At 34.6% G+C, this 26,998-nt stretch overlaps 1 protein-coding gene and 1 non-coding gene across 2 annotated transcripts in view; both read left to right on the forward strand.

Moving 5' to 3' along the window:
• CDC42BPA (CDC42 binding protein kinase alpha) overlaps positions 1 to 26,998 on the forward strand; it is a 280,756-nt gene that overhangs the window by 162,798 nt on the left and 90,960 nt on the right. The window contains 7 exon segments of the mRNA XM_023531028.1: positions 2,609 to 2,856; positions 7,471 to 7,576; positions 12,803 to 12,927; positions 14,844 to 14,949; positions 15,345 to 15,493; positions 17,001 to 17,092; positions 19,365 to 19,441. Coding sequence (XP_023386796.1) covers positions 2,609 to 2,856; positions 7,471 to 7,576; positions 12,803 to 12,927; positions 14,844 to 14,949; positions 15,345 to 15,493; positions 17,001 to 17,092; positions 19,365 to 19,441 — 903 coding nt within the window.
• On the forward strand, positions 9,005 to 9,123 carry LOC111740286. Its single transcript, XR_002780563.1, has one exon. It is a non-coding gene; the product is annotated as a 5S ribosomal RNA (ribosomal RNA).

Below are 26,998 nucleotides of genomic sequence, written 5' to 3' on the forward strand. Positions count from 1 at the left end.
ATTACTTAATCTTCCCTTTCAGCTGTTTGGTATTTTTCTGTTGTTTTAAGTCGTCTTTTATTTTTCTTTTAAAAAGACTTGTAATTTTTCATATAATTCAGAAGCATTGTTTACCTTCGTCATTCTTTACGTGTGTATATTAATTTCTGGTGATTTTTGTTTGATTGTTTTTTCTATTAACAGTGAAAATTTTTAGTATGTTTTCCTCTTGTTTATTCTATTTGGAATGTACTTCTGGTGTTTTACCACTAAGTGTGATTTTTGTCTAGTAGCTTGAAAATGGATAATTTTTATATTAGGAGACTTACTGTAATTTTTTCTGTTTTATCATGGAGCCCGGGGTAGTATTTGGAATTGGTGCTGGATTTTATCATTTACTTTTGGGCAGGTTACCTACCGAAATCATCATATGGATTTATTTTGATTTAACCTATGGAAATAATGTATTTTTGCACACTTATTGATACATTTGCTAATATTAAATTACTTAAATACCTGTAATAAAACCTATTCTTTTGAGGTAGATTGTTCTTTTTTTTACATACGATTTTATTTTATCAACATTTTATTGGGCTTTTTACATCCTATCAATAAGTGAAAAATCTATGACTTATTTTGGTGGTATCCTTATTAGGTTTTAATTTCAGGGTAATTTTTGCTTGAAATCTCTAGTGCATGCTGCTGTTATTATCTCAACAGCCAAATTACACTAAACTGAACAGCAAACCAAAAGTGTTCTTTGGGTTATTAGAAAAATGAACGAGTAGTTCAGTCATCCACATTACTTGCAGGGGATAGGTTCCCAGATCCCCAGTGGATGCCGAAACCGTGAATAATGTCAAACCCTATATGTGCTATGTTTTTTCTATACATATATGCCCATGATAAAGCTTAATTTATAAATTAGGCACATAAGAGGTTAACAACAATAACTAATAATAAAAGAACAGTTACAATAATATTCTGTATTAAAAGTTATGTGACTGTGGTCTCTCTCTCTCTCTCTGTCTCTATCTCTGTGGGGACTCCCTTCTTCTTGTGATATGTGAAATGATGCTTATGGGATGAGATGAAGTGAGATGAATGACCTAGGCATTGATACCGTAGTGTTAGGCTGTTATAAACTTGAACACAAGCACTGCGATACTGTGACCATCCACATGATAACTGAAATACCTACTAAGTGACCAAGGATGGCCAATGTATACAGCGTGCATACACTGGACAAAGGGACGATTCACATTCTGGGTGGGATGGAGCAGAATGGTGCAAGATTTCATCATGCTGCTCAGAAAGGCATGTGATTTAAAATTTATGAATTGTTTACTTCTGGAATTTTCTATTTAATATTTCAATCTATGGTTGACTGCAACCGCGAGTAACTAAAACCATGGAAAGCGAAACCGCGGATAAGGGGAGGGTACTGTATAGGTAGATAAGTTGTCAGTGCTGCAGACGTCGATTCCGGCATCGTTTTTGTGGAACCGCATAAGAGCAAGAGTCTGGCTTGATGTGGCTCGTCCCCGGTGCAGCAGAGCTCTGCATGCTGGGCTGCCTCGGGCAGTCTGGGTCGGGCATATGGGAGGCACTTCATAAGTGTCTTTGAATAAATGGTTACATATTGCAGCGGATACCCCGGAGACATTTCTGAGGCCCACGTTGATGCCGTTGTTTTGTTAAAAAATTATGTACCTCAAATGTGAAGAAGCCAGCAGAGTGTTCTTTCAACTTTAAATCAACTACTGTTTCCAGTTTTTCCGCCCTTAATACTAGCTTCAGAAAAGGACAAAATGTCCCCCAGAGCTTGATTCCTTGTTGTCACAAAACAGAAGCATATAGGTTCTTTGGGTTTTAAAAGTTTTGTTGTCAATCACTTGGGAAGATACTTCACATGTAACAAAGAAATAGAAAAGCTACAAAGCTCAGGAAATCTTATGATCTCTATTTCCGTTTACCCTTTAGCCACTACCAGGAAGAACCTTTGGACTTTGTTTTCCTTTCTTTCTTATTACTGAGAGTATGTTTCAATCTAATTTCTAAAAAGATGGTTTTCAACTAGATTTCTCCTTAATGCCCTAAACACAGAGACTTATCTTTTTTTTTTTTTTACTGTAGAGTGAATATGACGTTATGTTAGACCTTTGTCATTTCTCCCTGAGCCATTGCAGAAGCCCCCTCTCTTTACTTTTGTAAATTTTGGCTCTACTATCTCCTCCCTCAGTTTAATCTTTTAAAGACACACATGTGTTTATTACTTTTTATTGGTTCCACATCAGAAACAAGATTCAGTTAGATTTTTTCCTCACCAACAATAATTGTATGTAAATTAAAATTTTAAGTGTAAAAGAAATAATTCTATAAGTACCAGCAGAAAATACAGATAAATATATAACCTTGGTATGAAGAAGACTTTAACATACACAACAGTAAAGACATATACACTGAGAAAAAATTACAACATATGGCAGACAAAAGGTTAATAGAAAGTATTATTTTTATGTGATGTATACAAAATAATATTTAACTATATTAAAAGTATTATTATAGAAATAAGTTATTTGATATTTTATTATTCTTATAAATGAACTAATCTTTTGTTATTCTATAGCAAAAACAAATTAGTTACTCACCAGGAGTATGCAGCATAGAACATCAGCAAGAGATAACAAAACTAAAGACTGATTTGGAAAAGAAAAGTATCTTTTATGAAGAAGAATTATCCAAAAGAGAAGGAATACATGCAAATGAAATTAAAAATCTGAAGAAAGAACTACATGATTCAGAAGGCCAGCAACTTGCTCTGAACAAAGAAATTCTGATTTTGAAAGACAAATTGGAAAAAAATAGGAGAGAGAGGTAAGAATCAAGTTATTTACTCCTTTAATAAATATTTCTTGAATGTCTGTTATGTGGCAGGGACTGGGAACGCATAGGCAATAAGTGTATTCCAGTCCTCAGGAAGACCAAGGACGAGATTGGTAAATAGACAATTACAGTGCAGCATGATAGGAAAGCAAACAAGAGATGTGTAGGAGCACCCATAGAAGAGGCACAAAAAATAGCTTCAGTACTTCTATTTTGAGGGTCAAAATTATTTCTAAGTTAAGGTGAAAGAAATATATAGCCGTAGAAGAGTGTGTCCAGGCAGAGGTAGCATCTATAGCAGACAAGGGAAGCGTGGCACAGCCAGAAAATAAAAGCCGTTCATGATGGCGAAAATATCAACAGGAAGATGAGAGGGGCGAGAAACGAGGCTGGAAGGGAAAGCAGAGGCAAGATCACGAAGGAGTGTAGGAATGTGGACTTCATTCGAAGGCCACTGCAAGAAAACGATGTGATTGTATTTATATTTTTAAAAGATCACTCTTAGAACTGTGCGGAGAACGGGTTGGAAGGAGCAGACTGCGGGTAGGAATCTGTCTGTGACAGATGAGGTTGCGGGATCTTAGGTAGCGGCAGTGAAGATGGAGAGAAGAAGTGTACGGGTTTAAAAGGTCTATTGAACAGACAGAACTTAAAGAACATAGTGACCAAGATGTGAGAAATGAGAAGCAGGAGAAATTGTCAGTGATCACTCTGGTTTCTAGATTTTAGGCAACCGAATGTATGTATTATCATTCTCAACTTACATTGAAAGCCTAAGTTTATTCAATTTGGTATATTCATTCAACAAAAGTGTTAGAACCGTCTATGTGTAAAGCACTGATTAGGCTCGGGAACAGCAGTGAACAGACAGAAACCTCTTTCCTTAGGGAGCTTTTCTTTAGGATGATGAAAGACTGAATGAAATAAGTAAAATATAAAACATAGTAGAGAATGATAAATGCCAAGAACAGAAAATAAGGCAGCAAATGGGGGCTGTGAAGCATTAAGGGGGAGGATTCGATTATATATATAGGGTGGCCAGAGGAAATTATACTAAGGGGGTAACGTCTCAGTGAGGACTGAAGATAATAGGGAGATAGCTCTGTGGATGTATGAGAACAACATTCTGTATGAGAAGAACAAGCCTGTTAAAAAAAACGAGAAGGCAAAACTATGGAGACAGTTAAAAAATCAGTGGTTGCTGGGAACTGGGAAGAGGGTAGGATGAATAGGCAGAGTACAGAGGATTTTAAAAAACTACTCTGTATGATCCTGTAATAGTGGATACATGTCATTATACATTTGTGCAAACCCTAAGAATGTACAACACCAAGAGTGAGCCCTAATGTAAACTAGAGTGACGAATAATGATGTATCAATGTAGAGTCATCAGTTATAACACATGCACCAGTCTGGTGAGGGATGTTGATAGTGGGAGATAGTGGATAGTGTGCCTGTTGCGGGCAGGAGGTAGATGGGGAATCTGAATCTTCTTCTTAATATTGCTGTGAACCTAAAACTTTTCTAAAAAATAAGTCTATGAAAAAGAATAAGGAAGAGGCTAGTGTGGCCGAAGTAGAGTTAAGGGGAAAGAGTAGTAGGAGATGAGTGTGAGAGGTACTGGGGGCAGATCACGTACGGCTTTGTAAGGTCTGTGCAGTTGACTTCCAGTTATTTTCTCTGAGTAAACCATTGGAGGAAGTCTTATAGGATTTTGAGTGGGAAATTGACAACTACTGATTTGCATTTTAAGAGGATTGTACTGACTACTGGGTTAAGAACAGTCTGATTTAGATAAGAGAAAAGGAAGTGAAACCATTTAGAGGTCTACAGCAATAATCTGGGCCAAAAAAAAAAAAAAATGATGGTGGCTTGGGCCTAGGGTGGTGGCAGAATTGGTGGTAAGAAATGTTCAGTTTCCAATATTATTTAAAGGTAAAGATAATGATATTTGTTGATGGATTAGATATGGAGTGAGGAATTATCAAGGATGATACTAAGGTTTGGAGCCTTAGCAATTAGGAAAACGTAGTTACCATTTAAAGAGGAAGACTGCAGGAGAAGCACGTTTGGGATGGGAGTATTATCAGGAGCCAATGTTAAACAAGTTGTGTCTGAGATGCTTATGAGACATCCCAGTGGAGATGGCAAGTAGGCCATCCTGTAGACCAGCCTGAATTTCAGGGCTAGAAATAAAATCCTGGGAATATTTATCACTCACACGATATAGGTAAAGAGATGAGACTACACAAGGGCACTTAGCGAATGAGTGTAGGTAAAAAAGAGGTCCTAGGACTGAACAGGGGCACACCAATCTTTAGAAGTTGGGGCATGAGGAGGAAACAGCAAAGTGGATACAGAAAATGGCAGCAAGAATGATAGGAGGGAGACCAGGCAAATTTGGTATCCTGGAAGCCATGTGATGAAAACATATCAAGTCTGTCTACATGCCACATGGGATGAGGTCTCAGTCAAATGAAATGATGTCCAAATAATGGCTGTTGAGTTTAACAATATGAAAGTCATCGATGACTTTGATAAGAATAATTTCAGTGGCACAGGGGGGGCAGAAACCCAATAGGGGATCCAAGGGCTTGAAGGAGAACAGCTGGAGAGAGTGTAGATGACACCATTATTATTTGGAGTCTTTTATCATAAAAGCAAATAGTGCAATGAGGGAGCTGGATGAGAAATTTATCTTAGAAGTTATTTTGCTTTCGTTTTTAGCTGGAAGAAATAACACCATGCTGTAATCACATACCATCCAATAGATGATTCAGGAGAGAGAGAGGAGAAAAGTGCCAGAGCAGTGTACTTGAGCAGGTGCATAAGTGAAGGTGTTGGCCTCAGCTGTGTTGTTCACCTACAGTAAGAGGAGAGAAAGTAGAGTATGTGGGCACAGAGGAAGTCAGAGAGGGTGGCAGGAACTTGTTTATGTGCTGCGCTCTCTTGAGTTGGGCATTTTGAAATCGAGGTACTTGGGAGGCATCTTCGTGGACATACTAAGTCAGCAGTTTGAAAGCGAGAAAGCTTCAGGTGGAGACTCAGTGTTCATCAGCATAATAGGTGATGGTTGAAATCAGAAGTGTAGTATGCAAGAGATAGCTCAGGAAATATGTGTGGAAAGAGAAGAGTCAAGTACCCGAGACAGAATCCCTAGGAGCCTTGACGTCTGTGGAGGACAGAGGGGAGTTTCCACAGGCAGCTAAAGCCGGGAGAGCTGGTATCTCTGAAGCCAAGAGAAGAAAACGTTTCAAGAGGAGGGCGTGGACATCACTGTCAAGGGTAGCCCGTAGATCGGATGGAATAACAGTTCAGACAGTGGTGAGTTTTTGAGGTGGTGGTGGCAGGAGCCAGATTTTGGTGTGGCAGGAGACAATTAGATGATGAGAAAGTGGATACGGCCAGCTCTTTCTAGATTTCAGAATGGTCACCAGTGAATGGGACTACGAGGAAAGTGGAAAATGGAGTGTGACATAGGGTTTAGGGGAGAGTTTATTTTGTTTTAATGTGGGAAAGACTTAAGCTTTCATTAATGCTAATAGGAAAAGAGAATGGTTTTACACAGAAATTTTACTCAACTTATTCATGCACATATTTTTCTGAAAAGAGGCTTCTTTGTAATTTTTCATGTTTTTTGTTTGAAGTTGCTTAAAGAACCAAGAAGGATTCTTTAACATAACTACATTTCACATTTTGACTATAGATAATAAGGAAAATAGTACATTTGCTTGGACACAAGATGTTTTATTTTTCTGAAATTTATTATTTAAATTCGATTTTTAATTTATATTCAATAATTTAATGGTATCAGGGATTTTTAAGATTACATTTAAAAAAATCAGTCATTGCTTATGTTCTTTCTTGATTTGGTAGCAGTCATATAAAATTATCCAGAACTGATCCGCATTTAGTTTTATTTGCTGCTAAGATTTTTCATCAAACTACTATTGATATAAACTTCTTTGTCTATATTTCTCTATCTCATTTTTCAAAAACCGATTTTTTTTTTACTCCCTTAGGTTTTAAAAAGTCTATTAGAACAGTGTTTACCTCTAAAGGTTAATTAGTTCTGCCCCCCAGAACTATCATTTTAAGTAAGTTTATAATATTAAATTAGATGTGTATTTATGTATATACGTGTAGGGAGGTAGGTACTTAGGTAAGAAGGAAGGAAGGGCTGAGTGTATTGAGAGAACTGTTGGAAATGGAATTGTGAATTTTCTGTGCAGTCTAGAGCTGAGTGTAAAGAATCATATGGTAGTCCATTTATCCTCATTCCCTAACACGTTATTTTCTCACACTTTGTAGTTTATATATAGCCAAATAAAGTGAACACGAACAGGAAGCCTACAGACTGCAGATGTCTTCCTCAGATTTTCATGAATTAAATGAAATGAAAAAATATGTTATTAAACAAATATACTTGTTATTTAAAAGGGAATGGTTGTGACTTAATTTTAAGGGAAAGAATTGGGATTTGGAACAATCAAGATCTAAGTGACTTTTCAGAATAAAGCATATGGTACATTAGCCAATCTGGGACACCATTTTACCTTTAATTCATTTCTTTTTTTTATTCTTTTATGTTTTGAATTGTGTTAGTCAAAGTGAAAGGGAAGAATTTGAAAATGAGTTCAAGCAACAGTATGAACGAGAAAAAGTATTATTAACTGAAGAGAATAAAAAACTGACAAGTGAACTTGATAAGGTGAGTGAGTGAACGCCACCTTCATTGAGCACATGATGGATGTTTATCACTGTGAGAGAAATTGTGAGTGTAATTTTAAATTTGGCATACATTTTCTTGTTTTGTTTTAATATTCCTCCTCATACTCAAGGAGGAATAAAAGTATTATTCGTTATAATAAGGAAATATTTATTCCTGGAGAAATAGGGAAGGATTTGGGATTTCTTCTCCCATTTGAACCCCTTTTTCATTTTTGCTCCTTTTATTCAATTTTTGCTTCCTTCTCTGCTTAACCGAGTCCACCTATCTGTACATCTTCACTCTTTCTTTCCATTTATGCATTTTCTAGTTGGTGTGAATTGGGTATTTTCCCCATGAGAGATAACCAAAGAATACCTTTGCCATTGATATACCAACTGTTTCATTGGGAAACAGCCTGAAGAGAACTGAATTTCTTCTCAACAGAATTTTAGATATAGAAGCCAAAAAACAATTATTAATTTTGAAACTTACATAAATTTTATAACGTATACATTCTCACATTCACATTTTTAAACTCCAAAAATTAAAATTAAAAAGGAAATAAAAAAAGTTTGTTGAGATTTTCAGAAGTCTTAAGATACACTTTTTAATAAAAGATAACTTACTGCAAATAAAATTAGCCATCTGTTCTGTGGAGTGAAAGTAAATGGTTTCTAGTAAGAAAACATGCCATTTGTATCTTGTTTTTAAATTATTTTACTTTTTGTAAAATTACAAAAAATACAGAAAATATTTAACATAAAAGATACCCATGTTCTTATCACCACAAAACAACTATTTTAATTTTGTTTTTTTCTAGATTTTGTTTGTATACATATTATTACATAATTGCGATCGTATATACATTCTATTTTCTAATTTACCTTTTCACTTAAAATATTATGAGTATTTTTCCACATTCCTGTGTAGTCTTGTAATTATTATAAGCCAGATATGTTAATGTACAAATAATAAAACCTTCTCATTCCCAAACATTCAAAACAAACTAATACTTAAGTAAAATTTACTATGTGCAGGTCCTCTTCTGAGTTACTTTATGTAAACCATTTAATTCTCACAATAACTCTCTAAGGTTTACCCTATTTATCCTCGCATTTTATACACGAGGAGATTGAGGCAAAGGGAAATTAAGCTTCTTTCCTAATCACAGAACTAGGAAATGGCAGAATCGAATATAAACATAGGTAGTCTGGTTCCAGGGTCCATGCTTTTATTCAGTAATAATGAAAAGATTAACTTCTTCTGACTAATACTAAACAAATTTGTTTAAAACTACTTGTAACTATTATAACATGGCAACGCAAGATCTGCATTTCCTCCTCTTCTTGCAAATCTCCAGCTGAAACCCCAACCACAAATTAATTAGAAAGATTGTAAAAAGCAATGGTTATGAAAAACGGATATGTTGTCTACGGCCATGCTACCCTGAACAAGCCCGATCCCATCTGATCTCGGAATCTAAGCAGGGTTGGGCCTGGTTAGTACTTGGATGGGAGACCACCTAGGAAGACCAGGTGCTGAAGCGTAAAAAAATTTAAAAATAAGGCATTGTAAGCTGACAAGGTCCTTGCAATGTGTGAAATCAACCAAGGGTTGCCTCACCTAAAATAAAGACAGAGAGAGAGAGAAAGCGAAAGCATTCTCAAAAACAGTTGGTAGACTTCTGGCTATGAAGAGATTGATGAATCCTCTCTCAAAAAAAAAAAAAAGTTTTAAAGTGGACACTTGTCAAAAACAGTCATTTCAAGAGTTGTCACAATTAAACCAGAGGAAGGCAACTACAAAACATTGCTGAGATAAATCAAGGAATACCTAACAAATGGAGATATACCATGTTCATGGATAGGAAGGCTCAAAATTGTTAAGATGGCATTTCTCCCTAATTGATCTATAGATTCAGGGAAATTCCTATCAAAATTCTGGTAGGCCCTCTTGTTGGAATTGACAAGCTTATTCTAAAATTTATGTGGGAATACAAAAGATTTATTTTTTGGAGAAAAACAAAAGTTGGAGAATTTACACTATAGAATTTTGAAATTTACTATAAATCTGTAGTAACCCAAAGACTGAGTAATGGAACAGAGTAATGTGATATAGTTCTAACCCAAAAGCTGACAGGCTCGAGGCCACTGACAGGAAGAGCCACTGTAAAGAATCCAAAGGCAAGAAAAATCGATATCCAAGCTTGAAGGCAGCCAGGCAGGAGGAATTACCTCTTACTCACTAGGGTTAGCCTTTTTGTTCTACTCACCTTCAACTGGTTGGATCCCCCCTCCCCCGCCACTTTAGGGAGGGCAATCTGCCTTATTCAATCTCCCGATTCAAATGTTAATCTCATTCAGAGACACCTTCAAAGATAGGCCCAGAATGTTTGACCAAATGTCTGGGTACCCTATGGTCCAGTCAAGTTGACATGTAAAATTAATCATCACATGGCCCCACATCCCCACAAACCATTATAAATAGTTCTAAGAAAAACACACTTCCTTCAAGTTAAGTAATCGAAGAGAAACTAGCATAATATTGCTACCATCATACCAAAAAGGAATAAAAGGATAGGAATAATGGCAGATTGAGACCATTTATCAGAAAATTGTAGCTATGAAATAAAAACTTTGTGCAAATGTTTTATCTAAAGTTTTAGAAATGTAATAAAGCAACAACTTTTGCTTCTGACTATGACAGGTTAGCTAACATACCCACCACCTCACCAAGAAGAGCTATAAAACTGGATTTTAAAAAAAGTAATACTATAGGAATACTTTCCGCAGTATTCATCTGCAGGAAGGCATCGGAGAGAGAAGGTGGCTAAGACCCTATAGAGAGCAGTGCCGAGATGAGCCCAGCGTTCAGTGTCACTGATGTGAAAGCAGTAGCTGGGAATCCAGGAGGCCAACCACAGTGTTCCACAGTCTCACAGGTTTGGAGAGAGAAACACTGAATTTTAGTGTCCGCCAAGGTGCAGAAGCCTTGGTATTCAATTCAGGCTTTTTACTGGACTCATTAAAAGGCCACATTTTAGGAATAAGGGTGAACTGGAAAGAGATAAGACCTCGCAATGACTAAAACTCTGTCTCTAAGTAATTTAGTTCCTGATTTATCCTTAGTCTGATTGCCTGTGAGAAGTCAAATTAAATATTCTCTAGAGGAACCTCAAATTATCTCATAAAATTTTCATAAACAATGTGTGGCATGTAGTAAAAAATTATCACACATACCAGGAAGTACAACCAAATCCCTGAAAACCAAGAGAAGAAAATATGTAACAGCAAAAACAAAATAAGAATAAAAAAAAAGAAAACCAGGAAGTCAGTATAAGCAGACCTGCAGGAATTCTTAGTATTGGAATTTTTATGTTCAAGAAAGTAAAAGTCATGATGAAGAATTTCAGCAAATGATTGGAATCTACACGAAAGAGTCTAATAGAATTTCTAGAAATGGAAAATAAAACAGCTGAAATATCCATAGAAGATTTTAATAGCAGATTGAATAGAGCCAAAGAAAAGAGTAGGTAAGTGAAACAATCTCCAGGCTAAAGTATGGATAGAGATCAAAGAGAATGGAAATACATAAAAGAGCATATGAGACAATGGGGACACGATGAAGAGATCTGACATTTGAATATTTGCTTTCCCAGAAGGAGATAGAGAGATTGTGGGAGAAGCAATATTTGAAGAGTTAATGGCCCATAATTTTCTAAAACCTGTGAGAAACATTTAACCACAAATTCAAGAAATGCCACAAACTATAAAGGTGATACATAGAAACTAAATCCCACTTAGGCACATCATAGAACCAACAACCAAAGAAAATCCTAAAAGCAGCCAGAGAAGAAAGACACATTAATATTCAAAGGAGCAAATGTAAACTGAAAGGTGACTTCCCAACAAAGAAAAAATGGAATCCAGAATGAAAAGGAATGGCATCTTCCCAGTTGCTGAAGGAAAAAAACTGTCGATCTAAACTGTTACATACCATGAAGGCAAAAATTCAGAAACTCTACAGGATAAACAACCTACTTTCTTGAACAAATAATTTGCAAGAAAAATAAAAATGTCCCAGAGGAACTGCTGTGGATTGAATGTCCGTGTCCCTCCAAAATTCATGTCCGTGGCACAGGGTTGAAACCCTGTCCCTAGTGTGATGGTGTTTGAAGGTGCAGCTTTTGATGGGGGTGATCAGGTCATGAACATGGAGCCCTCATGAATGGGATCAGTGTCCTTATAAAAGGGACCCCAGAGAGCTTCCTCACCTCTCCCATCACGTGAGGACACGGGGAAGACAGCCATCTATGAACCATGACGAAGGTTCATCGGACACCGAATGCGCTGGCACCTGAATGTTGGACTTCCCAGCCCCCAGAACTGTGAGAAATAAACGTTTCTCATTTAAGCCACCCAGTCTGTGGTATTCTGTGACAGCAGCCCAAATGGGCTAACATGGGAACCTATAAATAAGAGAGACTCGAAGGATATAACAGCCTAATTAAACTATGTTTACTTGTTGGTATCATGATTCAGTTTATCAAACTGTTAAGTTTTTTGATATTTTGAGATAACTGAAAATTTGAAAAATTACTACCTATGTGATGATGTCAGGAAACTTGTTAAATGTGTTACATATGATAATGATATTGTCGTTATAGTTAAAAAAGAGTGTATTTCTAGTGATATCTGTACACAGAAATGTATCTGGATAAAATGATGATTTCTGCTGTTTGCTTCAGAATGATACAGGAGAATGCTTAAGAACACGGGAGTACAGATGAATTAAGAATGACGTGGTGATAACTGTTGAGGTGGGGTGATGGGCTCATGAGAAATCACTTATGCTATACTTTCCATTCTTACATAAACTGGAAATTCTTTATAAGTTTTTTTTTTTTTTTAAGAGGATGACATAGAGACATTTTCATACAAAACAATGAGAGATGTCGTTACCAGCAGCATGGCAGAGTTCTTCAGGCAACTGGAGAATGTCCACAAAGGGAACGGATGCGTGTAGGGACGGAGGGAAGAAGCAAAGACAGGAAGGGAGTTCAGAGAGCACTTGGTGTTTCCTTGTTCACTGACCAGAAGGGTGGGTGGGTGACGCTAATAAGTCAGGAAGATAAGCAGTTTTGGAATATGGTGAATTTTAGATTTAACAAGAGGCGTCTGAGCACCTTGGAATTTAAGTCACACATGTCTTAAAACTCCCTTCCAGCTCAACACTCTGTACGAGAACTTAAGTATGCGCAACCAGCAGTTAGAGGAAGAAGTGAAAGATCTAGCAGACAAGAAGGAGTCCGTGGCACATTGGGAAGCCCAGATCACAGAAATAATTCAGTGGTGAGTGTTCTTTCAAATGCGTGTTTGTGGGTGATTTTGGGCGGAAGGGCAAGTTGATGTACATTCCGGAAGGTGACAAACACGTTATCTTATTTTTTGCTCTGAAACATATTAGTTGCCCTAAAAGCATAGCTTTATTACTGATAGATTATTTATTACTTAAATGTGTTCCACTGTGTTTTCTGTTATGTTCCTGTTTCCCAGCTCCAACAAATACCCCGTCAGCTTTTACACGGCATCATCAAAACCTGGCGTTTCTTTCTAAGGAAAAAAAAAATTTATTCTCTCTTAAGATAGTCCTTAAAGAACTGAAGAAAATCATTCACTAGCTACAGATGTTCCTTTCTGAGATCAAAATTGCTGTGTTCATGATTTTTTTAAGAAACAGAAAACCTGGAGAAACATTTAGAAGCTGGAAATGTTGTGCCGTCACCCTCTTTTATAATTATAACAGATTGATTCACACATGGCATTTTAAAAACTTTAAGTGGTCACAGTTTAGTTTTAGCAACTGTTCTTTAAAAGAATAGTTAGCAGTAATAAAAAAAACTTAAAGAGTTTTTAAAAGAATAATTACCTTAACATCAAGAGTCTCAGGCTGTTTACAGTTTTTTTAGTCCGTTATATTCAAAAATGCAGTAATGCCAAACAGGGTTTTGGAAACTTGCGATATACAGTAATCGCCCCCGTCCACAGTTTCACTTTCCGTGATTTTAACCACAGTTCGAAAATATTAAGTGGAAAATTCCAGAAATGAACAATTCATGAGTTTTAAATTAAGCACCGTTCTGGGTAGTGTGAAGGAATCTCATGCAGCCCCACTCCATCCCGCCTGGGAAGTGAGTCATCCCTGGAGTCCTCAGGAGATTAAATTCTAAAGATTAAATTCTAAAGGAGATTAAATGCTAAAGCAAGGCTCAAGGTTTAAACTTTTCTGCTGCACACATCACAGGCACATACTCATTTTCCTAAAATGTACTTTCCTCATAGCTATTCAGTGGCCTGAATTTTATCTTTGAAAACAAGCAGTCTGCACAAAGCGAATATTCTTCCTCAAAGAATGTTAGAATATACTTCTGAGCATTGCACATTTCAGCTTTTTTCTTCGTGGAATTATAGCTTCCTGTATACCAGAGGTTTTCATTCTTGAGAATAGGACTTTCTTATGTAGATTTTCATGCTAGTGCTCTCTGACCCCCGGTCTTCCGCCTTTTTTTTTGGAGGAGATATAACAAAATGCACACTTTCTCTTGAAACATTCCAATATGTGCAATTTGTCTTATTGAATACAATTTGAAAACATTTTTATCCAAAATTAGAATAGTTACATCAGCAAGATAGTCTTAAGACAGTACATAAAAACTGAGTTTCAGTAGACTTTAATCTTTTCTCTTTAATTATTTTATGATTTTAGAAAACAGTAGAGCTTTATTACAATACAGCTTTGATTTTTTGCAGAATATTCTGCTTTAAACTTTCTACATATAGTGTGCTTCGGTTTTAAGAAGGGTGTGTTGTGCTTTTATAACATAAAATGGTAGAATCCAATTAATGAGAAATCTTAACATTTTTAGAAATCGTGAGAGAGACAGAGGGGAGGGAGGGAAGTAGAGATATTAGATTTAAAGAGTATTAATTCTGTGGTTCACAGGTAAAGTTTTACTAATTTATCAGATGTGAGTAATGTGGACCTTCCTAAACACAGCCAGCTTTAACTCGTAGATAATTGAACCGTTCAGTACACTTCTTCCTCTTGATGACAGTACTGTAGTAGACCTTTGAAAGGAGGTATTCAAGAACATCTTTAAATTTCTATCACTTTTCACTTATTTCTTTATGATGCTTTAAAATAATATATATCTCACTGAAGTTTATATGTTTCTTTTACTTAAGTACTTTATATATATGTATTATAGGGTCAGTGACGAAAAGGATGCACGAGGATACCTTCAGGCCTTAGCTTCCAAAATGACTGAAGAATTAGAAGCATTAAGAAATTCCAGCTTGGGTACACGAGCCACAGTAAGCTGCCATTCTGCACAGAGGCTTATCAAGGGCCCGGGGGAGGTTGAGAAAACACTCTAATAAATCCGAGTACCTCTCTGTGTCTAGGCTTCAGCCTGATTTCCGTAGTTTTTCATGAGAAATCAGTCCAAGTCTTTAGAAATCATGACACATAGCTGCTTAACTATAATTTGTATGGCTAGCCATTATTCATAATAACTATAAAAATAAACACATATGTAAGTATATTTATTTCTGAATTTAATGAAAAATACTATGTTTTCATAAGCAATGTTTTCTGTTATTAGAGAAAGATAGAGCTTTTAAGCAGTTTCCAAATTGATGCAGATTAGTAAATTTAAATGTTAAAAATAAAATAGGATGGAGCTGAAAACAGTCATATCATTTCATAGGATATGCCCTGGAAAATGCGTCGTTTTGCGAAACTGGATATGTCAGCTAGACTGGAGTTGCAGTCAGCTCTGGACGCAGAAATAAGAGCCAAACAGGCCATCCAGGAAGAGCTGAATAAAGTTAAAGCATCTAACATCATAACGGAATGGTAAGACTGAATAATATAGTCCTGCTAGAATAACTTCTGTGTTGGTCCAAAAGTATTTGGAGAGAAGTTACATGTTTAGTTTCCTACCTGTCAGTTTCTTTTAAGTGATGACCAGAAGTTACGAAGATTTGGAAATGCATAGATGCCTTCAAGCCTTGTATGCAGTGATAGGATTTTAATACAGTGTTGTTTTCCTCTGACTTGTTTGTAAAGTGGAATAGTTAGTATTAATTAATATTCTGTTATTTACTTTTCCCCTTATTTGTAAATTTTAGTTGACTCTCATTTTATTCCATTAAATTTCAAATTCTCTCATGTTCAAGATTAACATGTTAGTATAAGAATACCATGTAGTCAGACCAAAATATAGTCATCTGAAAATTCTGGCCTGTATCATAGATCTTTTACAATGAAAATTCTATTGATGGTAAATTTCATCATGGTATAATATATTTTAGTTTTGATTGTTTTTCATGTTCTTTTATTTGTAAAAAAAAGTATATCCTTCACAGTCTCCGGCAAAGTTAGCTAATGAATATGTTCCCTCAGTTCTTATCACAACAGTAGAGCAAATTATACTCCGAATAAATGATGAAATAAAAATCACAGTTGGATTGGATATAAACATGGTTCAAGAATAAGTCAGTATAGGCGATATAGAGAAACAATAGAAAGTTCATATTACAAATAAAAATATAAATAGGAAAATCTTTTTGGTTTTTGGAATACCTAAAGTTTCAAAGGTATTCAGTCATGAAAAGAAATCTAGTCCCATAAATTCAGTTTTTAATGGTGTGAAACCTTAATCTTAAACTGCAGTCATTCATGTTTTGCATCAAATCATAGGCCAGATACATGGGAGTCTAGCCGAATTATAAATTCTTGTTATAAATAATCTAGACATAAATTAAGTATGCTTTACTTAACGTGCTAGAGTGACATTGACAATGGAGAGGGGGGACTTTTTCTGGAGAATATGAATTGATCCCAGCATAAGGAGCTACTGAATGTCATTCCTGTGTTGGAATTTGTAATAATATACCTAGGACATACGGATTTATACATTTGTTCATAAATGGGGGATATGAGTCAAACTGAAAATTATAAACATGCGTATATATACTCTTTCATTGTTCTCTATGAAAGAAGTCTTAACAGAATTCTAAAGTTAACTTGTGATTTTACAACATTTTTTAAATTTAATGATTTAGCTCAAGCAACTTTTTTTATAAAAGGCTAGATAGTAAATATTTGGGGACCATAAAGTCTCTGTCTACCCAACTCTAATTTTGTAGGCCACAGGCAGGCAATATGTAAATGAATGAGCCGCTGTGTTCCAGCAAAACTGTATTTACACAACAGTAGATGACAGGCTGGATTTGTCCTTACAGTAGTTTGCAGTTCCCTAATTTAGCATGACTGACATTTAAACCAAGTAAGTCCAACATGATGGCTCACTAATCGGTAATAAAGATAATGACATTTTCTTTTTTTCCCCTTCCTTAAGTAAACTAAAAGATTCAGAGAAGAAGAACTTGGAACTACTATCAGAAATTGAACAACTGATAAAGGACACTGAAGAACTTAGATCTGAAAAGGGTATGGGAATGTTTTTGCATCAATCAGGACTTAATATTCTGTTATTAATACAGTTTATTATGCAAGAACCAACTTATTGTGTAGGCGGAAGACTTGCTTATGTAGCGGTCCTGGCCTCATACAATGTGCGTACATATACGTGATATGGATGTGCTCACGTTAGTATTCTAGGCTCGAGTCCTTTTGTTTTACTTAACATAGGTTGTTTGAAAGATTTTATAGTAACAGAAAAACCCACTTTGCCATAAATTTAACTTTTTCAATGTCACGGACAATTTCACAAATAATATTTTTATGATTGGGAAAATTATTATTTTATAAGTACTTTATCCTATTCTCCAATGTTATGGGGAATTCACTCCCAGGGTAGTTGAGGACACAATGTATGAAATAAGTAAAGCTTAATCTAATTCAGAATTAAAAGGGCAGATGGAAAAATTATTTTGGCATTTCAGCGTCGTCTTTCGTGTTTGATTGTTAAATTGCTTACCCTGTGGGATTTCCCGGGATTTATTCCCATTTTCTTGTAAATATTACTTGAGAATTTTTTCATTAGTTTGAAAAGCAACTCAGAGTGCTTCGTAGCTCTATTACATGAACTTAAACTTTCTTTCCATAATGTGGGCATTAAGAATGTAAAGATTTAATAAAAAGTCATTTAGAATGTTCTTTTCTCAAATGAAGGGATCTCTTATAGGCAGTTATTGGAACTTTGTTTCCTGACAAAGTCAGCATTCCCGACTGAATAGTGACATGGTCCATGGGCTTCATGTCACGCCCATGTGCTTCCCGTCTTTTCCTAGCCCCGTAACACACAGCGATGTAACGCTGTGGGTCTCTGCATCTGCTTTAAAATTGTGCCCATAAAGGGGTTAACATGAAAAAGCCATTAAAAGTAGTAGATGTGCAGTAAATGTTGATCGAATGTCCTAGTGAACAAGAAAGGAAAGAACCCAGAAAAAGTGAATTAGGAACTCAGATTAAGAGCACAAGATATCATGCTGAAATGAGAATCCAGCTGGGTTTCTATACATAAAGAATGGAAGGGAACTATATTATTTAGTGAGTAAAGGAAAAAGAATGTGAGACATGGAGGACTTGTGGCTCTAAAGACAATTTATAGAAAAGAGACCAATGCACAGTATGACTTACTGTGTAATGCACCAGATGACATCAACCTCACCTTTTTTGGAATAGACATAAACTTGTGAGAAAAAAAAAAAACTTAACATTTATCACATTGCTTTATGAAAGCATGTTAACCTATAGCTTTTTATTTGGATTTTGAATATAGCAGGATAAAATTTCACTGTACGTTGTAACATAATATACTGTACTACTTCATATAATGTAATATTTACAAAACGAGGGCAAGGTTTTTTTTCTGCCTTATTTATATGATATCCCCGGTATCTAAAAAGGATTTGGCATAGGCACATAATAGGCTCTCAATAAATATTTATCAACTGAATGAATTTCTGAACATTCTGCCTTATCTGGCAGCTGTGGTACATTATTAGAGAGTAACATGAAAAGCATACAAATTAGTTGATGTCAGGTCCTAAGGATATGGAAATCAAAAACGTATGCTTGCTTAGTTCTGCTTTTTCCATCCTAGCACCTATTATACATATATTTTAAGAATTATTTTGGAAATTATTCATTTAAAGTTAATACCATAGCCAAAATATATACACGTAAAATTTTTAAATTAATCTGAGAAAAGCTAAGTTTTGAATTCTTCATTCTGTCAATAAAACAATATCTAAAACCAAATTGAGGCCTTGATAAAAGTTTTTTCCATAATTAAATATATTTGTTTTATCATTGCATTATTTTCTTATCAAAGATTATTTATATCGAGCACATATGCTTGATAAGAGTATTACAAAACAGAAACCTTGTTTGGTGATAAATTAGCTTAGAAAAGTCAGACATAGTCAGAGTCCTATTTTTTAAATTCTCTCAAGTCTACCAAAAGATTTAATGTGTGTTTTTTTTTTTTTATGATATACTACACAGGAAAAGAAATTTAAGAACTCAAGTTAAGAAACAAGTGTTTCATAGAGACTGATAATAATTTAACTATTAAGTGATATTCCAAGAAGCATTTATGTAATTTGTTTTTTAAAAAACATAGAGTTAATAATATTGATCAACTTTAAAATATAGTAGTTTTTAAACAGCTTTAATAGGTTCAGACAGGAAAGGTTATCCATGAAAATTAGTTTTAATTGTTCTAGTCTTAAAAAAAGTTGCTGCTGTCTTCTAGGTATAGAGCACCAAGACTCACAGCATTCTTTCTTGGCATTTTTGAATACGCCTACCGATGCTCTGGATCAATTTGAAGTAAGTATTAAGCTTTTCAGATGTCCTCCATGGTCAATTTAAAAATCACTTTGTGATTTAAAGTTCACTTGCGATGAAACTTTTATTGCATCCCATGTACAAGGAAACTAGAGTCACATTTGTATTTAAGAAAACATGTAAGAAAGGTCTAAATATGAGAGTCATTATAAGATTTAAAGGCAATTTCACCTCTTCCGCTGAGAAACAGTAAGTGCAGAACAAATCCTAACTTGAAATAATTTTGACACTATTTTTTCTACAAAGCATAATGCCTCAGTAAAAAGCAATTGAAAATATCAGAGCTCACAATAGGGCAGTGCCAGTTCTAGTTCCAAATTAATTCAGTTTTTTAGAAGTATGTATGTAACAGGAATGCTTTTCTTAAAAAAGTATTACATAGAGTGTATTCATTCAGCAGATTCCACATTAATGAAATAGTGATTCTATTACTATCATTCTTTGGTACTTAAATTCCTTGCTACAATATTTTTTTGCAATATAAAGTATATTTTTGTTCCAGAAAATTTAAGTTAGTGATTATATCTGTATTTAACACATAACCATATATCTCTGTGCAAGGCACTGTTCTGGTACTGGAGATACAGTAGTCACCAAATGGACACAGTCCCGCCCTCCGGGAGCTCACATTCTAGTGGGAACAGTGAGAGGCAGCGATGATGTTTCCTGCTTCCAGTTGTTACCTTCTGAAGTGCTTCCATTGAATTCGATTATTGATGATTTGCTTTGAGATTCATTTTATTACATTCGGTCACAGTATCTGAACTGTATTTCATTCCTTTGGGAAAGGGAAAAAGAAGCACCGTTTAAAAAGTAATTAATGAATTTCTAAGTTCCTTGAGAAACAATGGTAGTGACTGCTTTTCTCATTTATTTATTTGAATTAATGTCATTTGCCTTTCAATTGTTTTACAGAGTTTTGATTTATTATTTGTTCTTATTAAATTGCTTCATCCATATTTTCTATTTTTTTATTGCTGTATTCGTTAAATAGGATTCCTTTTCTTCTTCCTCATCTTCACTGATTGATTTTTTGGATGACGTAAGTCTTTGATTTTCAAACCAATGCATCCTTCAGTAAAAGAGATCAGTGAATTGATATGAAGAATTTGCCTAATGCAGTCAGTTTTAGGAATATTATATTTGATAATTTCTTTGTGAGCCATAATTTGCTTCTTTCTTATGTTAAATGTAATTACGAATTTATTATTATTAAACATTATAAAGTAAAAATGTACTTTGAAAAATCGGCCATCAGAGAATTTCTGTATTTTCATTATTTGCAACAGTTCTGAAAACTGGATTGCTTATTTGATTGTCATCACTATGTAGATATATATCGGTAATTGCTCATTTTTATTTTTCATGGTGGTTTCTATTTCACATTCTTCGTTTCTTTTCAGCACTTGCTATTTAATTCTTTTGTTACTTAAGAATAAACCTCTGATGGTATAATCAGAAAAAAATGACAAGTTTTATTAAATCTTCTAGTAGATTCTATCATAACAGTGATTGAGTACAAATCATTTTTTATGCTGACAGCATTTCTCTTTTAATGTGCAAAGTTAGTTCACATATGTACTGTATGCACTATAAATTGACTACATTATCATTTTCTCTCCTAAATTCTATACACTTAGTAATATAGAAGTTCACAATGTATGTCATTCATTCTTTTTACAGAAATACCAGCCATATGCATTCTCTTTATTCTACAATAAATAGGATAATAATCCTTGTCATAAAGCATTTTATCATGCTAAACACTCAGTCTTTCCAGAAATTGGGAAATAAAATTGATTCAAAGGCAGAAATTGTACATTGAACTGTTTTTTAAAGTAGCGGAAATTCTTTAAATGTTTTATTTTTCCCTTTTATTAAATATAATGATTATATTCAGAAGAATGTTTAACATAATTTCTCACTAAGGGAAACTCTTGATCCAGATTTTAAAACTTAATTTTAAAGTGATTTTTGATATTGTTGAAATATTTATACCAAAGTGTGCATCTTTCCATTCTAAATGGGAACTATTTATTATTCTTGAGACACCATAGCCAAAATATATACACGTAAAATTTTTAAATTAATCTGAGAAAAGCTAAGTTTTGAATTCTTCATTCTGTCAATAAAACAATATCTAAAACCAAATTGAGGCCTTGATAAAAGTTTTTTCCATAATTAAATATATTTGTTTTATCATTGCATTATTTTCTTATCAAAGATTATTTATATCGAGCACATATGCTTGATAAGAGTATTACAAAACAGAAACCTTGTTTGGTGATAAATTAGCTTAGAAAAGTCAGACATAGTCAGAGTCCTATTTTTTAAATTCTCTCAAGTCTACCAAAAGATTTAATGTGTGTTTTTTTTTTTTTATGATATACTACACAGGAAAAGAAATTTAAGAACTCAAGTTAAGAAACAAGTGTTTCATAGAGACTGATAATAATTTAACTATTAAGTGATATTCCAAGAAGTATTTATGTAATTTGTTTTTTAAAAAACGTAGAGTTAATAATATTGATCAACTTTAAAATATAGTAGTTTTTAAACAGCTTTAATAGGTTCAGACAGGAAAGGTTATCCATGAAAATTAGTTTTAATTGTTCTAGTCTTAAAAAAAGTTGCTGCTGTCTTCTAGGTATAGAGCACCAAGACTCACAGCATTCTTTCTTGGCATTTTTGAATACGCCTACCGATGCTCTGGATCAATTTGAAGTAAGTATTAAGCTTTTCAGATGTCCTCCATGGTCAATTTAAAAATCACTTTGTGATTTAAAGTTCACTTGCGATGAAACTTTTATTGCATCCCATGTACAAGGAAACTAGAGTCACATTTGTATTTAAGAAAACATGTAAGAAAGGTCTAAATATGAGAGTCATTATAAGATTTAAAGGCAATTTCACCTCTTCCGCTGAGAAACAGTAAGTACAGAACAAATCCTAACTTGAAATAATTTTGACACTATTTTTTCTACAAAGCATAATGCCTCAGTAAAAAGCAATTGAAAATATCAGAGCTCACAATAGGGCAGTGCCAGTTCTAGTTCCAAATTAATTCAGTTTTTTAGAAGTATGTATGTAACAGGAATGCTTTTCTTAAAAAAGTATTACATAGAGTGTATTCATTCAGCAGATTCCACATTAATGAAATAGTGATTCTATTACTATCATTCTTTGGTACTTAAATTCCTTGCTACAATATTTTTTTGCAATATAAAGTATATTTTTGTTCCAGAAAATTTAAGTTAGTGATTATATCTGTATTTAACACATAACCATATATCTCTGTGCAAGGCACTGTTCTGGTACTGGAGATACAGTAGTCACCAAATGGACACAGTCCCGCCCTCCGGGAGCTCACATTCTAGTGGGAACAGTGAGAGGCAGCGATGATGTTTCCTGCTTCCAGTTGTTACCTTCTGAAGTGCTTCCATTGAATTCGATTATTGATGATTTGCTTTGAGATTCATTTTATTACATTCGGTCACAGTATCTGAACTGTATTTCATTCCTTTGGGAAAGGGAAAAAGAAGCACCGTTTAAAAAGTAATTAATGAATTTCTAAGTTCCTTGAGAAACAATGGTAGTGACTGCTTTTCTCATTTATTTATTTGAATTAATGTCATTTGCCTTTCAATTGTTTTACAGAGTTTTGATTTATTATTTGTTCTTATTAAATTGCTTCATCCATATTTTCTATTTTTTTATTGCTGTATTCGTTAAATAGGATTCCTTTTCTTCTTCCTCATCTTCACTGATTGATTTTTTGGATGACGTAAGTCTTTGATTTTCAAACCAATGCATCCTTCAGTAAAAGAGATCAGTGAATTGATATGAAGAATTTGCCTAATGCAGTCAGTTTTAGGAATATTATATTTGATAATTTCTTTGTGAGCCATAATTTGCTTCTTTCTTATGTTAAATGTAATTACGAATTTATTATTATTAAACATTATAAAGTAAAAATGTACTTTGAAAAATCGGCCATCAGAGAATTTCTGTATTTTCATTATTTGCAACAGTTCTGAAAACTGGATTGCTTATTTGATTGTCATCACTATGTAGATATATATCGGTAATTGCTCATTTTTATTTTTCATGGTGGTTTCTATTTCACATTCTTCGTTTCTTTTCAGCACTTGCTATTTAATTCTTTTGTTACTTAAGAATAAACCTCTGATGGTATAATCAGAAAAAAATGACAAGTTTTATTAAATCTTCTAGTAGATTCTATCATAACAGTGATTGAGTACAAATCATTTTTTATGCTGACAGCATTTCTCTTTTAATGTGCAAAGTTAGTTCACATATGTACTGTATGCACTATAAATTGACTACATTATCATTTTCTCTCCTAAATTCTATACACTTAGTAATATAGAAGTTCACAATGTATGTCATTCATTCTTTTTACAGAAATACCAGCCATATGCATTCTCTTTATTCTACAATAAATAGGATAATAATCCTTGTCATAAAGCATTTTATCATGCTAAACACTCAGTCTTTCCAGAAATTGGGAAATAAAATTGATTCAAAGGCAGAAATTGTACATTGAACTGTTTTTTAAAGTAGCGGAAATTCTTTAAATGTTTTATTTTTCCCTTTTATTAAATATAATGATTATATTCAGAAGAATGTTTAACATAATTTCTCACTAAGGGAAACTCTTGATCCAGATTTTAAAACTTAATTTTAAAGTGATTTTTGATATTGTTGAAATATTTATACCAAAGTGTGCATCTTTCCATTCTAAATGGGAACTATTTATTATTCTTGAGACAAATAATTATTCTAGTTAATTCTACAGTGTAATGAAAAGAACACTCTCTTGATGTACAATAGTATTTCATATTATAATCTGCTGTATATTTTCCTATATGAAAATACTCAATATGGTATTTTCATGCAACTATCATTCACCTTGAAAAACGGGAAGTTTGAATAAATTATTTTAATCGTCCTTTCCACTGGAAAACCATTTTCATTTTTCTTTCAAACAAACACTTCTCTATATTTCCTTTTCTCCCATAACAATGCTTTGAATGTAAATCAGACGTAGTATGTATTTTGGCCAATAGGTTAGCTCTTCTCAGCAGAAGAGCCTGCGGGAATGCTCGCCTCAGCTGGCTCCAGTTTTGTCTCTGTCCTCAGTGCTGTGTGCCACTGCCACCACCCAGCCGTAGTGACCATTTCCTGCTTCCACTTTCCCTCCAAGAGTACCGTTTCTCATCCTTCACCTACTCTTATTCGGCATAAACTCAGTTTAAACATACAACTAAATTTTAAAGCAGTACAAAGGAACTTTATAACTATTATAAAGTAATATAGTTTACTTTATAACTATTATAAAGTAAAAAGGAGTTGAGTTCACGAAGGCTGTTGAATGTTTATGATTCAGGCTCCAGCTCTTCGAAGGCATGGTTTTTCCTTCATTTGCTGCCTAAGCTCTCTTCTCCCAATTTATTGGTTAGGCACATAATTTGACTCGAATTCTGTCTCTGCTGCTTTCTAGATGTATGATTTGGACCAAGTTATCTAACCTTTCTATGCCCCAGTTTTCTCACTGGATAAACAGGGACAACAGTAGTACAAATCTCATATAGTTGTTTGAGAATTTTTTAAAATGCATCTAAGTCTCTCAATAATACTGGTTATTATTTTCTTACTATTAATAGTCCATATCCTCTCCCTTCCTATATTCTCTTTAGCTTCCTTTCTTGTCCATCAATTCAATTTTACTTCATTGCTTCGCTCTTCACCACTCATCCTTCCATCCACCACCAATATGAATCCCTGTATCTTCCTCCAGAATTATCAAGTCACAACATTACCATTGGGAAGTGATTTTTCACCTGTCAGAGCAAAGGCCAGCAGTCAGCTCCCATTTAAAAAAAATATATATTTTGTATTCTTAATTCATATTTTATGGCATAAACCTCTTCTCTTTATAGTTTATAACTTTGTCTACCCTTTCCTGAATTATCGTCCAGTTCATCCTCAAAGTCATAGTAGAATGATATTTTCAATAATGATATTCAATCTTTGATATGCTTGGGTTCAGCATCCAAGATATTTAGTATAACATTCAAGTTCTGGAACTTCCTTTCTCATAGGCATTTGAATTCTTATGGAATAAATCTTGATTGTTCTTCGTGCCAGAACTAGTTACGTTGTTGTGCATGATGCTTATAATATGTGACTGCCCTCTATAGTCAGTAGACTCTAACTCTGAACTAACCCATAGAATACATTCTCTAGTTATTCTTTTTTGTTTCCTCTCATTGCTATAGAAAAGTAAAAAAAGTTATGTGGAAGATCTAACATTTTAATTGCAGCTAGCACTTGCAAGTATAGGAGGGAACAGGGCTAGTATCCAGCGAAACTGCAGAAATGATGTTTTCTTTGGCATGAACATGTCATTGACCTTCTCCACCTGGCACCTCACGGCGGCCTGGCGCCTTCATCCTCCGCCGCTGCAGAGCTGTAGCCAGCGCCCCCATCCTCTGAAATCACCTCTACTGTTTTTCTTAACCCTCCCGCACAGGTCTATTGAAGTTATAATTCCTTTACTTAGAATAGTGCACATATCCACCTCCCACCTCTGACTTTTCTTCAGTATGTTAATTCAGAATTCAAATGGACACTAGGATTTGGGGTACCGTGGGAAGACATTTAGATCAAGACGCTTTTAAGTTATGCTACTTAGACAACTCTGCGTGTGAGAGTGGCCTTGGCAGAAGGGAAGGAGTGAGTACACGTGGCATCCGTCTCATCTTTCTCTCTGGTTCAGGCAAAGCACAATACATTCTCAACACTCTGTTTCTGTAACTCAGGAGAACTTAGGCATTTGGCTTTTCTGCATGTAGAATCATAGACTTTTGAAAGAGAAAAGAACCTTAGAAAATATTTAATCTGGTGATTTTAACCATCATTTATCATGACACTCTCCCATTACTAAGTTTTTTTAGGATTTGGGAATAGTGATAAAAGGGGTTACATATGACATTCTTTAGGGCAACTAAAAGGGAGTTTTAGTTAATTTTAGGAGAAACTGGGCCCACTTTGATAAGTGGTCATTGGGTAAGATATTCCCGTATGAGGAGTTAAGACAGCAGTAGAGCGGACACCAGAACCCCTTCTGCTGTGGGAATTACTGCCTCTTCTACCCTCATCTTTTCTCTCAGCCCCTTGTTCCCAATCCAGGACGGCTCACCCTCTGGTAACAGACCCCGGCCGGGGCAGGTGGAGCTCGGCAGCCCGGGTTCCCCGTCAGTTCCCATCGTCCCAGTGTAACATATCCAAGAGTCATCAGACCAAGCTTACAGAAGCTTCCCATTTTGTTCAGTTCATCTTCTTTTCAATGAACCCCAAAAATGTTTGACTTGACTGTATTAACGGTAATACTAATTATAGTCTAATAAATGAACTACTTGTTTTTATATTTGATAAACATTGTCATATATTAAATATATGCAAGATAAGTTTTAAGTTTTAATAAATTACAATTCTACACTCTGTTCATTTAGG

This window comes from Pteropus vampyrus, unplaced genomic scaffold (assembly GCF_000151845.1).
Source record: "Pteropus vampyrus isolate Shadow unplaced genomic scaffold, Pvam_2.0 Scaffold60, whole genome shotgun sequence".
NCBI classification, from domain to species: Eukaryota; Metazoa; Chordata; class Mammalia; order Chiroptera; family Pteropodidae; genus Pteropus; species Pteropus vampyrus.